Source organism: Natator depressus, chromosome 8 (assembly GCF_965152275.1).
Source record: "Natator depressus isolate rNatDep1 chromosome 8, rNatDep2.hap1, whole genome shotgun sequence".
Taxonomy (NCBI): domain Eukaryota; kingdom Metazoa; phylum Chordata; order Testudines; family Cheloniidae; genus Natator; species Natator depressus.
In genome coordinates, this window is record NC_134241.1 from 51953381 (window position 1) to 51968603 (window position 15223).

Here is a 15223-nt window from a genome sequence, read left to right on the forward strand (position 1 = left end):
ACTGAAGTTAGCATGGGATGGGCCTGCGGCTTATTAATGCTGGGTCCCAAGGGCGTGTGAAGTAGCTGTGCTCCCATGGCCTGCACTGGCTGCCTTTTATGAGTGGACCTTCAGGCATTGGCTATGAAATCCTAGAGTGTCGTCCTCACCTTCCCTTACATAACAGGGGTGATCGGTGGAGCTGACGGCCCCCTGGTTTGAACGGGTGGGAGCTGGAGGCTGGGGCTTTCTCCAGAGGGACCTTCTACTCTGGAACTTGCTCTTGGACGCATACCCCGTTCAGCAGAGCTGAGGCCAGTCAACATCCAGGCGGTGCTGCAAGCCTCACCTGTTTTACCCTGCTGGGTGGGACTAGAGACAATGCAGTGCAGGAGAGGTGACGCAGGGCAGGGTGACTGGAGAAAGTGCTCGCAGGCCACGGTGGCAGCTTGTGATCTCGCACCCCAGGTCGGTGGAGAGCAGTGAAGAACCTGGCTCTGAGTTCAGGCATTACTGAGGTGCCGGTATGAACTGGGGATTGAATCCAGAACAAGCGGCTCTTGTCCTGAATTCCCTGGCTCTGGGGAGCATTGGCATTGGGACAGATGAAGATGATGGCCACCCAGGGGTTGCTGAGACACAGGATCACCTGTGTCTGGGACAGTCCGGGGCACAGGGGAGGGTGGAGGTGATAACCTGTCTTAGTGGGGCTCTGTAAGTAGCCGAGATGGTTCCAGGGCTCTGCTTCGCTCTGCAGTAAGTTATGACCAAAGCCCAAATACTGAGGTGACTCTCCCCAGAGCCCCACAATGAGGGACAGGCTCCCTGTGCCCCAGGCTGCTGCTGTTTGAGTTTAGCGTAAGGGCCTTGGCACTGGTGGGTCTGGGCTGCTGCTCCCCAGGAACCGCAGGGGGCTTATGCTTGGAGGGTGAGGCTGTGAGCTGGGTCAGCGGCAGGAAGAGATGTGGTCATGCTGCTTGCTCCTTGCCCCGTCCCTTCCCCCTAGCCCACCTCGCTGGCCAGGGACGCTGGAGGTGTTCCCCTGCCCTGCTGCAGGAAGGAAGAGGTCATTGCCTTTCTCCCCCCAGAGGAGGCCTGCAGGCTCTGTGGTGGGGTGCATCCTGCTGGCGTCTGTACCATGTTGGGGTCCTGGTGTATTCTCTTCCCCGCCTGCCCCCCCCCACCCCCCGTTTCTATCTACATGCTGTCCCTCCTTTGCTTTAGCTGTGGATTGGCAGGCCCTTTGCTGTTGGTGTTGCTGTGATGTGGGGACCTGAGGAGTGGTGTAAAACACAACCATTGTTGCTTCTCTTGCTGCTGCAAAATAAAGAGAGCAGGCGTCTTCAACCCTAGCCCCACTGGGGTGAGCGCCATGCAGAGGGCCCTCTGAGGGCTGAATGAAGCTGGAGACTGAGTTAACCTTGGCCTCTCTGGGGATGAAGCCAGACTGCAGGTCATGACTGAATTCTGTCATCCCCTTGTGGGAGAAGGGGCCAGGACTCGCAGCTGTAATGAGAGGTCATCTCCTCCCAGGCGGATCCTGGGGGGATACAGCTGAGGTCCCTCACTGGAGCAGGGGCGAAGGGCTCCCTTTCTGCAGGCAGGCTCAGCTGGTTGTTAACGCCTTGTTTTTCTCCCCCATTCTCCAGCTCGAAGGTGTACATGGCTGACCTGGAGTCCGCGCTGCACTATGCCCTGCGGGTAGAGGTGGCCCGGTTCTCTGTCCTAACGGGAGAGCGCGTGAGGGCCCTGAAAGACTTTGTGGCAGTGCTGGCCAAGGTGAGCGCTAGGGAGTCATCAGCCAGGCAAGGCCTGGCGGTCTGTAGCCCCCTCATGCTGAAAGCAGATGCGGGGCTTTTGCTGGGGCCTCACTTGCCACTGTGGCAGTCACTGGGCCTCCCCTTCGGATGGATTGGAGGAGCGGCAGGCTGGTAATGAATCCTGTAGTGAATGAAGCTGGGCATATCCCCTCACACGCTCTGCTTGAACAGGGCTCCAGGGAAGCCTGTCTCCATGCCGTTTGCATACCCCGCATTCCAGCCTGCGTAGCAGCCCTTATGACAATACTGTGGCTGGCTCGAGCGCAGCTCTGCCTGAGGCGAACGCTAACAAACCCCCTCAGTTATGGCTGCTTGGCCTCAGTCCCTAACTCCGCTTGAGCCCTAGTTGTGAATACGGGGCCTTTGTTTAGATAAATGGGAAATAGGAATTGCATCGTCCCCTAGGCTGGGCATGAAAATTATATGTGCCCTTCCCAAACCTTCGCTGGTGACGTGGCCAATCACATTGAGCCTAGACATGAACCACACCTTTGGAAACCCCGTCCACCCATGCTCAGCCATTCACCATAGCCACTTCCCCCTGAACCTCCAGCAAGATGGCACCTCTGTGGCTGGTTCTTCTCCCCACCCACCTTGATGCAACTTCTTTCCTCCTGCTCCCACCTCTACCTTAAGCATCTGCGTTGGCTGCACCGGTAAATACACACACAGCAATGCCCTCTGCAGTGAGCGGCTTTGAAGTGTCGTGGGCACCTCTGCTTTGCTATGGCAGATATGTGGCTTGGTGGCCGTATATTGTGTCCTATACAATCCTCCAGAACTTACCTTTGGAAATCCTCTTCCACAGGATGAAAGAACTCTCCTCACGTGGGATGCAATGCGATTGTTGTAGCAAGGGACCACTAAGGACCTCTTCTAAATGTGCAGTCTCCGTCAGGACTCCTTGGGCTTGCACATGAGTCCATTTCCTTTGGAAACTTGGGTTTGATTTGAAAAACTGGAAAGGGTTCCAAAAATAGTTGCTGGAATAATTCAGGGTCTAGAAGATGTGCCTTATAGTGAGAGATGTAAGCTCAGTCTTAGTTTCTCCATGAGAGGGCTGAGAGGTGACTTGATCATGGTCTAAAACAGGGGTGGGCAAACTTTTTGGCCCGAGGGCCACATCTGGGTGGGGAAATTGCATGCAGGGCCATGAATGTAGGACTGGGGCAGGAAGTTGGGGTGCAGGAGGGGGTGCAGAGTGCGGGAGGGGGCTCAAGGCTGGGGGTTGAGATGCAGCCCGGCGCCACTTACCTCGACTGGCTCCGGAGTGGCAGCGGCGTGCAGCAGGGCTAAGGCAGGCTCCCTGAATTCTGGATGTGGCCAGCATGTCCAGTAGTGGCTCCTGGGGGTGGGGTGGGGCAGGCGGCTCTGTCATGCGCTGCCCTTGCCTGCGGGTACCACCCTCGAAGCGCCCATTGGCTGCAGTTCCCTGTTCCTGGCCAATGGGAGCTGCAGGGGGTGGTGCCTGCAGGTGATGGCAGCGCACAGAACCCTTCTCCCCCGACCCAGGGGCCGCAGGGACGTGGTGCCTGCTGTTTCTGGGAGTGGCATGGGGCCAGGGCAGACAGGGAGCCTGCCTTAGCCCCGCTGCACCACAGGGCTGGCAATCCCGCAAGCCGGATTGCAAGCCCTGATGGTCCAAATCCAGTCCGTGGGCCGTGGTTTGCCCTCCCCTGGTCTAAGAGATGAGGAAGCATAGGCGCCGAGTTTCTAATCTGCAGGGGGATGCTCCCCCTGGCTCCACCCAGGCCCTGCCCCAACTCTACCCCTTCCCACAAGGCCCCATCCCCACCCTGCTTCTTTCCACCCCGCCCCTCCTCTTCCCTGCCTCTTTCTGCCCCACCCAGTTCCTCCCCTGAGCACTCTGTGCCCTCACTCCTCCCCCCAGCGCCTCCTGATGCCACAAAACAGCTGATCTGTTGTAGGCACTGGAAGGGAGGGGGAAGCATTGATCGGCAGGGCCCCCCGGCGGGCAGGAGGCACTGGGGGAGGTGCTGGTAGCGGGGCTGCCAGTGAGTGCTCAGCACCCGCCATTTTTTTCCCGTGGGTGCGCCAGCCCCGGAGTCAGTGCCTATCTGAGGAAGACATTTCTGATCATAGATGGTTCTTTAATGAAGCAGAAAAAGGGCTGATGAGATCCAATGGTCAGAAACTAAACACATGCAGACTGGAAATGAAGGTGATTCACCACTGGAACATCTTATCTGGGAACAGGGTAGATTCTCCATCACTTTGAAGCCTTTAAATCGAGACTGGATGTGTTTCTAAAGGAGATGCTCTAGCTCAAACTCAAGTTTTGGGCTTGATGCAGAGATTACTGGGTGTGGTTCTGTGGCCAGTGCTATGCAGGAGGTCAGATAAATGGTTGTAATGGTCCCTTGTTGCCTTAAAATCTATTCATCTAAATGTGGGTCACTAGTGCAATGAGTCTTGGGTTCTCAGCTTAGACCCTTATTACTTTTTTCCTAATTGCCCAGCTGCTGCCTGATTAACAAAACTGGCAGGCTGTGCCTGTGAAGGGACCAGAAGTTAGACTAGCAGGGGATGGTGCGGGGCAGGACTGAGGTGCATTGGAAGGAGTGTGTCAGGAGGGCAGGACGAGAATAGCCAGTGGCCATGTGAGTCAGGTCTGAGGTGCTTTGGCATGGCTGTGCTGAAGCCTGCTTAACACCTAGCCTGCTTGCGGCCTGGCTTTAGCTGTTGCTCTCAGTCTCCCTCACTTTCCTGAGCGCGGAAGGTTTTGTTAAATGAATACCCCACCCTGCCACCTTCCCATTCAAAATACAATCCCCCAGGAGAGTGCAGGCTGTGTTCAACCCTCAGACAGCTGAAGGGCGGCTGTGTGTGTGTGTGTGTGTATGTGTGTGTCGGGGGTGTGGGGGTTGCTACACCAGTCCCCCAGGCTCTGAAAGCTTCAGGGGACCAGTCTATACTGTGAAATGCATTTGGTGTCAGGCAGCTCTGGTAATGTCAGCTCCAGATTAGGAGACAAAGCTGTTCAGATGCAGGGAACAGAGTCCAAGACTGAAATAGCACAAGGAACCCAGTTCACCAACCAACCTCCCTCCCTCCCTGCAAAGCTCAGAGATGTTGGGGGCGGGGGATGGGAATGGGGTGGATGTGTATGGGATGTGGGTGGGGAGGGGAAGAGGAGTGTGTGTGTGTGTGTATGTGTGTGAAGGTATAGATGGGGAGGGGAATTGGTATGTGTGTGTGGATGGAATGGGATGCGGGTGTGGATGGGGAGGGGAATGGAGTGTGGGTGGGTGTGGATGGAATGGGGTGTGGGTGCGAGGGAAGGGGAATGGGTGTGTGGGTAGGGAGGGGAATGGGGGGTGGGGTGGGGGGGAAGGGGAATGGGTGTGTGTGGAGGTATAGATGGGGAGGGGAATGATTCTCTTGCAACCTCTCTCCCTTCTGCCTCCTCCTCTGGTGATTGGGTGTGTACCATAGTCTAGAGGAAACAGTTTTGTGCTCAGTGCAAAGTGTTCTTTCAGATTTAGGCCACTAGACGGAGCAATGTCACCAGGATTCCCACATTCCTGACAGTTGCAGGGAATTTGCCTTCTCTGCATGTCCACTCTGATCCTTAAATCTCGCGTTTCCCAAAGACGTGTAGGCCTGCGGGGAGAGAAGCCTTTATTTTAAAACGGGTCACCTGCTAAACTTCACCCCAAATCTCCAGTATCCTACAGGAGCCTTTGAAAGGAGATTGGGGGTGGGGCTCCCCATCAGAAATGTCAGTTCCCTGTGTTTGTTTATTGTCTAGCATAACGGGGTGTCCATGGAGGCTAGACCCTTTTTCTTTCATTCCCCCTGCACTTTCCTGGGTCCCCTGCTCCTGGTTTTACCCACCTACACTGTCTCCTCTCTTTGTGTTTGTCCCTGAGGTGGGTCTCCCCACCCTCCCTCCCCATCACTCGCTCCCCCCCTCCCTGAAGCGCTTGCGGTTTTAAAGTACTGATACTAATCGGATTTGTGTTGACTTATTGTCAAAGTAGCTTTTCGTGTTCCTCGGAGACTATTTGGAGTTACGATCGAGATTTGGATCTTGGCTCTTGGCCCACAGGGCTGACTTATTCACAATGGTGGCAGCTTGAATACAAATGAAAGGGCTTCCCAGTGCTGGCTGCTTGGATTGTTGCGGGGGGAGGCTTCATACCAAGCTGGACAGCCTGAGACTAGCGTAGCTGTGAGCTCCCCACAACCAGTGCGCCTGCACCATTCCCTGTAGTGACTCCTGCTGGGAGAGGCTGGCATTGCAGTCGCCGAGAGTTGTCCACAATCCAGGTCTCGCCCCATTTCCCACCTGGGAGAGGCTAGCAAAGGGCATATGGGAACATGATAGTATTGCTAAAAACCTGACTTTATCGCTGTAGGATGATTTGTGTCCTATTAGCCTGCATGCTCAGTAAAGGTCTCAAAATGTCCCTTGGAATCAAAGCAGAAATGTCTCTCGCGCCTGGGTTCACGTCAGCCATAATGGGTAGCAAGGCTTTTGTCGTTAAATGTATTTCCTCCTCTCTCTGTTCTTGCCGCAGTATTTTCCTGGCCGCCCCTTTGTCCAGAACTTCCTGCGCTCTGTGGACAGGTGGCTGAGGAACATGAGAGAATCAAGGATTCCCTACAGTGCCTTGGAGCGGGTCTTGACCAACAGAAAAGAGGTGGGTCACTTAGAGATGATTTCCCTTTAGCCCTGCAGCATGTGCACGTGTTTGCTTTCCCCTATCCTTTTCTCTCAGTCCCCTTCTGCTCTCCCTCCCCTGCCCTCCCGTGTTAGTCCTGAGGTTTACTCTTTGTCTGCCTGTCTCTCTCCCCATCAGGGTCAAGCCCCGGAAGTGCTGTCGAACAACATAACGTGGGTGGGTTGCCAGGGAAGCAAACCTCATTTCCGAGGCTACCCCTGCTCCCTCTGGACCCTCTTCCACCTCCTGACAGTGCAGGCGACTAGGTACCGCAGGCTGGGCACAGGTAAACAGGTGACCCTGTGCATGTCCCACTTTGAATGTGCTGGATGATCTAGCTCTTGACCATAGAGAAAGGGGTATGGGAATCACCATGATAGCTCCCCTTGGCCGTAGCTCGGAATTTCCGGGAGCTGCTGCTCCATGGGAAATGGGATGGGGAGAGGGTAGGTAGGCGTAGGCCAGAAAGCTGAAGGCAGTCCTGGGGTTTTAGATGGGTTGTACTCCCTGGTTGGGAAAGCCCTTCCGTCCATCCCCCGTAGCCAGGACGTCGGTAAGCCCCAGACTAGGTGGCCCATTGTAATGCCCCAATCTCCTCTCACCCCACCTTGCATGCCTAGTGCCTGTATCTAAAGCCTGTATCTTGTGGCTTGCTGGATCCCCCCAGCAGGAACCTTCTGCTGCTCTCATGTCAGGTGGCTGGCTGCCGCTTCTCCCACGCGTGGGTCAGAGTGCTGAGCTTCCCAGCCGGCTAAGGGGGTCGTGCTCCCTTGTGGAATCTTAGCACCTTATCGTCAATCAGCTGTGCACGGCGCTCTCTCCTGCCCCAGGGCCAAGGGCGCTGCTGTCTCAGCTCAGCCAGCCCCTCTGGCTCAGGGAGCACCAGACAACAGCTAGCAACAATAGTATCTAGCTCTTCTGTAGTGTGGCTCTCTAGTGACAGCTGAACACTAGCCCCATGGCCTGCTGGGTCACAGGGGATGTGTCTTAAACAGGACATACAAGTCCGACTGCAGAGCCAGCCTTTGGCGTCTCTGCTGGTCTCCCTCAGGATTCCCTTGCCCAGCCTGGCTCATGGTGCCGTGGTGTCCCATGGTGCTGTGCCAGCACCTCCCAGTGCAGGTGGGGCTGAATGCTCTAAGCGTGTCTCACTCCACTGAAAGCCCCGTGCTGGGCCCCACAGAGCCCTCTCAGGGTAGCTGAGGCCCCCTGCTCCGTGGTGCTGTGATCCTGAGCTGGCTGGTCCTGTGGACCCACCTGGCCTTGGATTGCTAGCACTCTGGCAAGAACCTGGCAGGCGCAGTGCCTCTCTGAGTCGCCAGGGTTTCCCCAGCCGAGTGTGCCAGGGTTTCCCCAGCTGAGCTGTCTCGCCTCACCCTCCAGGCCCGCTCGAGGTCCTTGGCGCTATGCGCGGCTACGTCTGGTCCTTCTTTGGCTGCCGGGAGTGCGCTCAGCACTTTGAGGGCATGGCAGCAGAGTCCATGGACAAAGTGAGAAGCGTGGACAAGGCAGTCCTCTGGCTTTGGTCAAGACACAACAGGGTCAACGCTCGACTGGCAGGTAAGGGGGGGTCGTGCTGGCGAGTCTGGCGTTGGCCAAGGAAGGAGGGGTGCGAGGCGCCCGAGGGAGAATTTAGCCCCCAGTGCAGAGGGTCCAGACCCTCTGGCCATATCTGAGGAGGGATGGGGGACAGGGTCATGGGGACAGCTGAATGCAGGGGGGGGCTTGGAATTTGAGATGAACCTTGTGAGCCGGCTGGTCCCTTGGCTTGTAAAGCACAGGCCGGGCCTGACTCAGCTCCCCGATAACGCCGTCCCTGCCTGCCACCACTGCGCAGTGAGGGGGCGTCTCTCCTCACAGGCTGATAACCCCAGGGGAAGCTGGGCTGAAGGGCAAAGCCTGGGGCACAGGGAGCTGTGAGAGCGCTCTGCCTGCACGCCACGGGCCGGCTTTGTTCATTCATTTCTCCTTTGAAAGCAGGAGGCGGGCAGCCACGGGTTAACTCTGCAGCCTGGCAGGGGTCTGGTGGAAGGCCGTGGGGAGGGATCGCAGACCCCCGAGGTGAAGGGAACAGGCAGCTGGTGGTGCTGAGCCAGAGACTGCCCCAGAGAAGCAGTTAAATCTTATCCGGCTTCCCACAGGGGGCTTTAAAAGCTGCCACGTGCCCTGGGAGGACCCTCTTCCCAAGATGATTCTCCAAATGCTCCATTCGCATGCAGATGCTGCCCCTCCCCCTGTAGAGCAAAATTCAGGGGAGCTGGGACGAAAGCAGCTGGCAGCTGAGAAGGAAGAGGGAGCAAGAGTGGCCGGGCAGGGGAAGGAAGCAGGGAATGACTTCCTGCTTGTCGGTGCAGCCTCCCCTGGCAGGGGGGCATAGCACCCTCCACTCCAGCTCACAGCATTCACCTGGAACCCCCAGGGTCCAAGGATGTGGCCCGGGCTGACACCCAGGGACTCTCTGCCAGGGAGAGGGCAGAGCCCATTGAAGCCTGGGGGAACCTGCCAGCATTCGTCCCATTGTGGGGTGACTGTCCCTGCTCCGGTTGGTCATTTGCGGGGCAAGGGGGCAGAGAGGAGACTCCCAAGTTTCCAAGGGCTGCAGCTCTTGGCTACGAGAGCCTGTTCTTGGCACTAGGGTAGGCTGGGGTTTCTTACACGCCCGCTCCCTGACCCCCAGGATGGCTGAAGGGCACGTGACCAAGCCGAGCTGCTCCTGCAGGCGAGTTGTGCATGACCTCCAAGTCAGGGTGATGTGCAGACCCCTCTGGAACTGCGCCCCTTGCTGAGAGTATCACACTAGCAAGGGGCAAGCAGGCTAAGGCTGGAGGTCTTTGGGCAGGTTTGGGGTGTGTCTGTAAGATCTGTAAGGCACAAAGTCTACTCCCCTTCCTTCAGGGCTTAGGGGGAGGGTGTTAAATGCTGTGGTTATTGTACTGGGATCGTCCTGCTGCTGGAGCCCCTGGTGGGACTGTGTCTGAGGCCTTTGTTCCATCTGACTTATCCAGGTACCGAGACAGAGGACCCTGAATTCCCCAAGCTGCAGTGGCCTCCCCCAGACCTGTGCCCTCTGTGTCATGGCGTGGTCAACAGGCGCCACGTGTGGGACGAGGCAGCCGTGCTGCGCTTCCTCAAGGCCCACTTCTCCCCGGCCAACATCATCTTAGACTACACGGAGCCTGAGATGGTGCTGGTGGTCAGGCACAGCCGGGATGCAAAGGAGGGAGCTGGAGAGAGGGCCATGGGTGAGGGGGAAGAGAGAGGAGAGGCTGAGGGGGAAGAGAGAGGGGATAACGGGAGAGGGGAGGAGGAGGAGAGAGGGGATAACGGGAGAGGGGAGGAGGAGGAGAGAGGGGATAACGGGAGAGGGGAGGAGGAGGAGGACGAAGGAGAAGAAAGGAGACCAGGGGAACCAGAGGCCGCAGGGGTGGGAATGGAGGTGGGTGGCTCGGAGAGACGAGGCTCCTCAGGGCCACGGAAACCAAGCATCGTCCGGATGAACCCCAAGACGCAGGAGCTGGAGGAGGACATTGTGGACCTGGACTCCTTCAGTGAGCTGCACTACAAGAGCAAAGCCCTGAAGGCTGCAGCCGTGGCGGCCAACAAGCGGTGGCGGCTGAGCAAGAGGGACACCATCCCGCTGCTGCTGGCGGACGACAGCCACCAGGACTTTGACTATGCCGCGGCCTGGGAGCGCTTGAGGCGGCGGGGGCGGGGCTCCAAGCAGCTCATCGGGGCCCTGGAGGAAGACGAAGGGGACGCCCTGAGGAGGAACCATTGGTTCCGCATGCTGGGAGTGGGCTTCTCCCGCCTGGACCTCAGCCTGTGCATCGTCCTATACTTCCTCTCCTCCATGTGCCTGCTGGGCATGTACACTTTCTTCCGCATGCGCACGAGGCTCCGCAAGGGCCGCCCCGGCTTCCCCACGGCTTGAGGCTGGCGAGGGTGCTGGCGGGGTGGGGGTGATGGTACAGGGCAAGTGCAAACGATTCCTTCCGGGGCTCTGTGGCTGGAGAAGCATCAGACTTTCTCCACCAGGGTTGCTAGGGCAGTGGGTGCAGCTGGACGGTTTCTGGATCTCACCACTGCTGGCTGCACGGACATGGGGCCGCCCATCAGATAGATGTGGCAGGGTGTTCTTCAGGGATCCAAGAGCCTTACCAAGCCACCTGAGCTCCTCAGAGACCTCGAGCGGAGCTGCTCTCGGGTCGGGGTGGAGGGCTGGAGGATGGAGTGAACTGGGAGAGGTGGGGGGGAGTTCTAGCTGCCTCCCTGCTTACAGTAGCTCAGCCATTAATAAGGACTGGGGGGGCCTCCTTTCTGGTCTGGGGCTGTGAGCAGTTTGCCTTTGATCAGTCGTGTCTCTCTGGGCTGATTTATCTGCCCTGGGCGCAACTTACCACCCCTCTGAAAGCGAGCTAGAGCTGCAGCGTAGAAAGTGGCCAGACCTGTTCTTGCTGAACTGGGTTCAAAACCTCTTCAGCGCACACCAGGCCTGCACTACAGCTCCAGCTACGCTATCAGTTTTCCCCATGTAGAACTAGCCCTTTGGGGTTAAACCACTAGAGTTGGGGCTGGGGAGGAGGGGGAATTGGGACAGCCAGGTTTAGTTAATATAGGCGTTGGGCGGTGGAAGGATCAGATCGCTGTGGGGTCACTAATGCTTCTTGTGTTTTGCGATCGGTTGGGCCAAGAGTTAGATCAGACTCCTTTCCAAATTCCCACCGGTCAGACAGACCAACTGGTACCACTGAGTAGGGGGCCAGGATGGTGTAGGGGTACTGCACAGCCTCTGCCCCCATCTCTAGTCCATCTCGGCTCAGTGGCGATTGCCGTCTGGCAGCTGTTCCATGCAGGGGGGTTGAGTGCAGCTCCTAGCGCAGCGGGATCCCCGCCACAGAAAGCCCCCAGCAGTAACTGCACCCTTAGCGCTCTCAGCAGAGAAGGAAAGGGTTGAATGGGCTCAGATGCGACACTCATCACTTGTCTCTAGACGTGGTCAGGGTTAGGGGATGCTGTGAGAGCTGGCACACCCATCGCCACTGCAGTAGTGGGCTTTCCCGCCTACGTGTCAGTCCTGCTCTGCGAGTTCTCATCCTGAGTTGCAGCGGGAGGGCAGGGAAAGAGTGAAAACCTGATCTGTCAGAGGCTGCCCCCTAAGTTCCAGGAGCAGTGAGGGCCCAGGGGTGCAAGGCTAGTAGAGGGAATAGCACAGCTGCATGCCCTGGTACTGTTTCCTGCTGCACCGTGGTGAAGGTGAATCCAGCCCCAAGCGCCCAGGCTGCCCCAGAGGGTGCAGAACTTTCCCTTTGCTAGATGATTCCTTCACTCTTGTAGGCCAGGATCACTAATCCATTCACCCCAAGGTGCTCTTGCACTATGCTCGGTGTAGGTGACACCCCCCCCCCCCAAATAAGGGACTGCGGTGCCACTGGCTAGAGATATGCGTAACACAGACAGGTGCTGAGGAAGTTGTGTAGCCAGAGTTAAGCCAGTTCACCTTAATCCTGACCTGAAACACTCCCCCCTCCCCCCCCGCCCCATGTACTATTTGTGTCACGAGCCACTGCGCTCCTTAGACTAATGCATCTCAATCCTATCTTGAAATACCACCTGCTCCACACTCTTGGGTTGCTCCTATGCTGGCTCTGCATTCGTGAGAGAGACCGAGAGAAATGGCCACAGGGGTCAGACTCACCAATTGGCATCTGGCTTCTGAAGTTCAGGGCTTGCAGGGGAGGAGTTGCTGTGTTAACTGAGAACAGCTGTTACATCCAGCCTCCCTGCAGCCCAGAGCACGCTTGGGCACAGAGGTGGGTGGGAAAGGACATGGACCCTTGGTCTGACCACAGACCTTTCTGCTGGAGCATCTAATTCTGTGCCACCTTGGCCTGTCATGTGGTTGAGGCTGTCCCCAGCCTTCTCCTGAGTATGGGTGTGGGGGAGGAGGGTATTAGTGCTGGCAGGGTTCTGTGTCAGCCTGTGCTGTGTTTCACCTGCTGGGGACATGCTCGGGCCAACGCGTCATCTCTCTGAAAGTCTGTCAGGCAGATTTGCTGCTATCCTCATGCTTTAACATTAGAAGTGGGAGGAGGTGGGGAGTTTTGCCCGTCTCTCCTCTCCCCCCCCCCCCCCCCACATTATAGTGTTTATGAAACTGGGAGGAAACTGGAACTCTTCCTTTTGGCACCCTGGGTGGGGCCAGCCTTAGAGCCAAATTCCCCTTGTACAATAAAAAGCCATAGAACATACCAGGAAGTCTTGTGCTGCTCCATTACCCCACTCTGTTCCCACCTGCTTCAGCATGCACGTATGGGCGCCTCCATTAGGGTTCCCGGCCACGCATTTGGGTGCTGTGTTTTGGTCTCGCAATCCCAGCACTCAGATGCACCTGGGTGCTTGTTCAGTACTGGGAATATCCCCGCCCACATCCTTGTATAGTGAGCACCATCAGCCCGGAGCATTTGATCTCTGACCCCTGGTGTTAGCGCACCTCACCGGCCTGCAGATGCTTGTCACTTTGTTCAACCTTTCTATGAAACCCATTGTACTGGAGTCACCGTTGAGCTGAGGAAAGGGAATCCTAATTGAAATCATGGCACTGCAAGAGTTGCTTAACTTATCCCCAGTCATTCACCAGCTCTTTGTGGCTTCCCATCCTGTCCTTTGGTTTGTGCATTGTTTTGAGTGAGGTCTGCAGGGCAGGGACTGTCTAGCACTATGCAAATGACCTTTGGGCTGGTGGGATCCAGAAGCTGGCTGCCCAGTGGGTGAAGGAGCATTTCTTTTTGATTGTTCTGAACATAGCTCCTGGTACCATCCAAGTAACCCCAGGTACCCATAGGCTTTCTTTGAAGGGTGCATCCAACTAGTTACAAGTTAGGACCAAGCTTTTCAAAAGTGACCAGGGATTTTGTTCAGCCTGCTTGAGAGGCCTCGAAAGGGCCTGACTGTCACAGGCTGAAAATCCCGCCCCTTTCAAGGCATGTCCAGTTTAGCATCTGAAATCACTGGTCACCTTTGCAAACCTTGCCCTAAGGGACCTGCTGGGTTTGCTCTAAGGCCTTGTCTGTGCTGTGGTTTTGTGCTCCATCGCCAGCCAGAAAGCCAATGTAGATTGGCTGCCTGTGCTTCTGCCCCTGTGGCATCTAACCCAGGTCAGATAGCTGTTAAAATGCTAGCGGCCGATCTGTACTCACACCACCACTGGTGGGGCTCCTACAGCAACGATGGGTGGCAGCCAGCCTGCCCCCCTGTGGACAAGAGCTAGGTTTTTATCATCTCCCCCCCCCCCTTTTTTTGTTTTTCTTTTTGCATCCCCAAACTGGGGAGGGACTGGTGCCTGGAAATGGGGACTGCACTGGAATATGGGGTGGGGGGGGAGCAACCTATGATCACTCTCCCCATCCCCTACTTGGTGCTTGAGAACATCTCCTGCCCTGAGCCTCTCTGCTTCTTCCAGTGTAGCCTGGACTTGCTTTTGGGAGTGGTGAGGCTCCTGTGGCTCTCCCTTCCCTGGGCTTGTGCTGTCCTGATGGATCTGACCTAAGCCTGCCGGGATGTTTCTAAAGCCGAGAGTGGGATAGATAAGTTCTTTGTTCCTTTCCGAAATGTGCCTTTTAAAAAATCTGGACTCCTGAGCTACAAAACATTGGCTCTGAGATCACCTGTGGATTCCTCCCTGATTTTCACTAGGTTACCTTCCTTTTGCCATCTACAGGCTGGAGCTGGGGGACCAGCTTGCTGAGCTGCTGGATTTTGGATGGGGCTTGGAATGTATCTGAGCCTCCCAGGACTGTGCCCGTGAGGAGCTATGCTAGCCCACTCAGAGCTACTAATGGGCATCCCTCAAGCCTCTGGAGTGGCTTGCTGCATGCCTGGTCCTTGATGAGCTGGTGTCTGTGGATGGAAAATAGCCACTCAAAGGAATTCTGACATCACATGATGGGGTCACACGTGCCCTTCCATGTTGCCTGACATTATGGGTCTTTGTGTGTCACTGGAGAGAACAGATTCCTTTGGGAAGGGAGAGGGGTGCTGCATCATTATCTATCTCAGCCAGTCTGCTGTAAGGGGCAGAGCGGCTTGCCCCAACCCAGACCTTTACCTCAGTGTGTTGCCCCCAGGCTGAGGTCTGTGGAATGCTCTGCTCCAGGATGGGAGGAGGAGAAATATTTTTCTGTAGTTGTCACAAGAGGTTGGTTTGGTTTCATTTTCTTCACTTTCAAAGTGGTGGTTGGTTTGTGCTCTGTTTCTGATGCCAGGCTGCTGTGGCAGAAGGAACTGGGGTCTCTGAACGCGGTGGCTGCTTGTGTTATTGGAATAAATTATTTTTGCTAATAAATGTTCTGCTGCGTTGGATCACGTGTGTCTAAAGTGTGTTGAGTGTGGGTCTGAACTGCTGTGATGCAGAACAGCAACACAGGACGTGACCCTCACTGCTGAACTCCAGTGGGGCCAGCCAAGGAGCTGAGTGGGCTAGGGACCAACCCACTTTTCCTTCATGCCCTTTTTACTCATCTCTTCTCCACCTCACCTCTCCTTGTGCCTCCTGTTCCTGGCCTCCTTCCACTAGCCCCCTCCTGGCCCTCTGACCACCTCTTTTTGCATCCCTAGTGCATGTGTGCTACTGACAACCTTCTTGGCTTGGGGGTGGGGGTCTGAGGAAAGACTTCTGATTCCCCTCTGTCAAAAGAAATCCATGCACATCTCTACATCTCCTCTGTCTGTGCAGGATCC

General features: G+C 56.4%; 1 protein-coding gene across 1 annotated transcript in view; it reads left to right on the plus strand.

The window, feature by feature from the left end:
* The window catches only part of QSOX1 (quiescin sulfhydryl oxidase 1), a 37649-nt gene extending 23307 nt beyond the window's left edge, over positions 1–14342 (plus strand). The window contains exons 8-12 of the mRNA XM_074961055.1: positions 1629–1758; positions 6344–6466; positions 6626–6773; positions 7871–8047; positions 9493–14342. Of these exons, the coding sequence (XP_074817156.1) occupies positions 1629–1758; positions 6344–6466; positions 6626–6773; positions 7871–8047; positions 9493–10418 (1504 nt within the window). The 3' untranslated portion in view covers positions 10419–14342. The remainder of the gene's footprint in view (positions 1–1628; positions 1759–6343; positions 6467–6625; positions 6774–7870; positions 8048–9492) is intronic.
* The last annotated feature ends 881 nt before the right edge of the window (positions 14343–15223 follow it).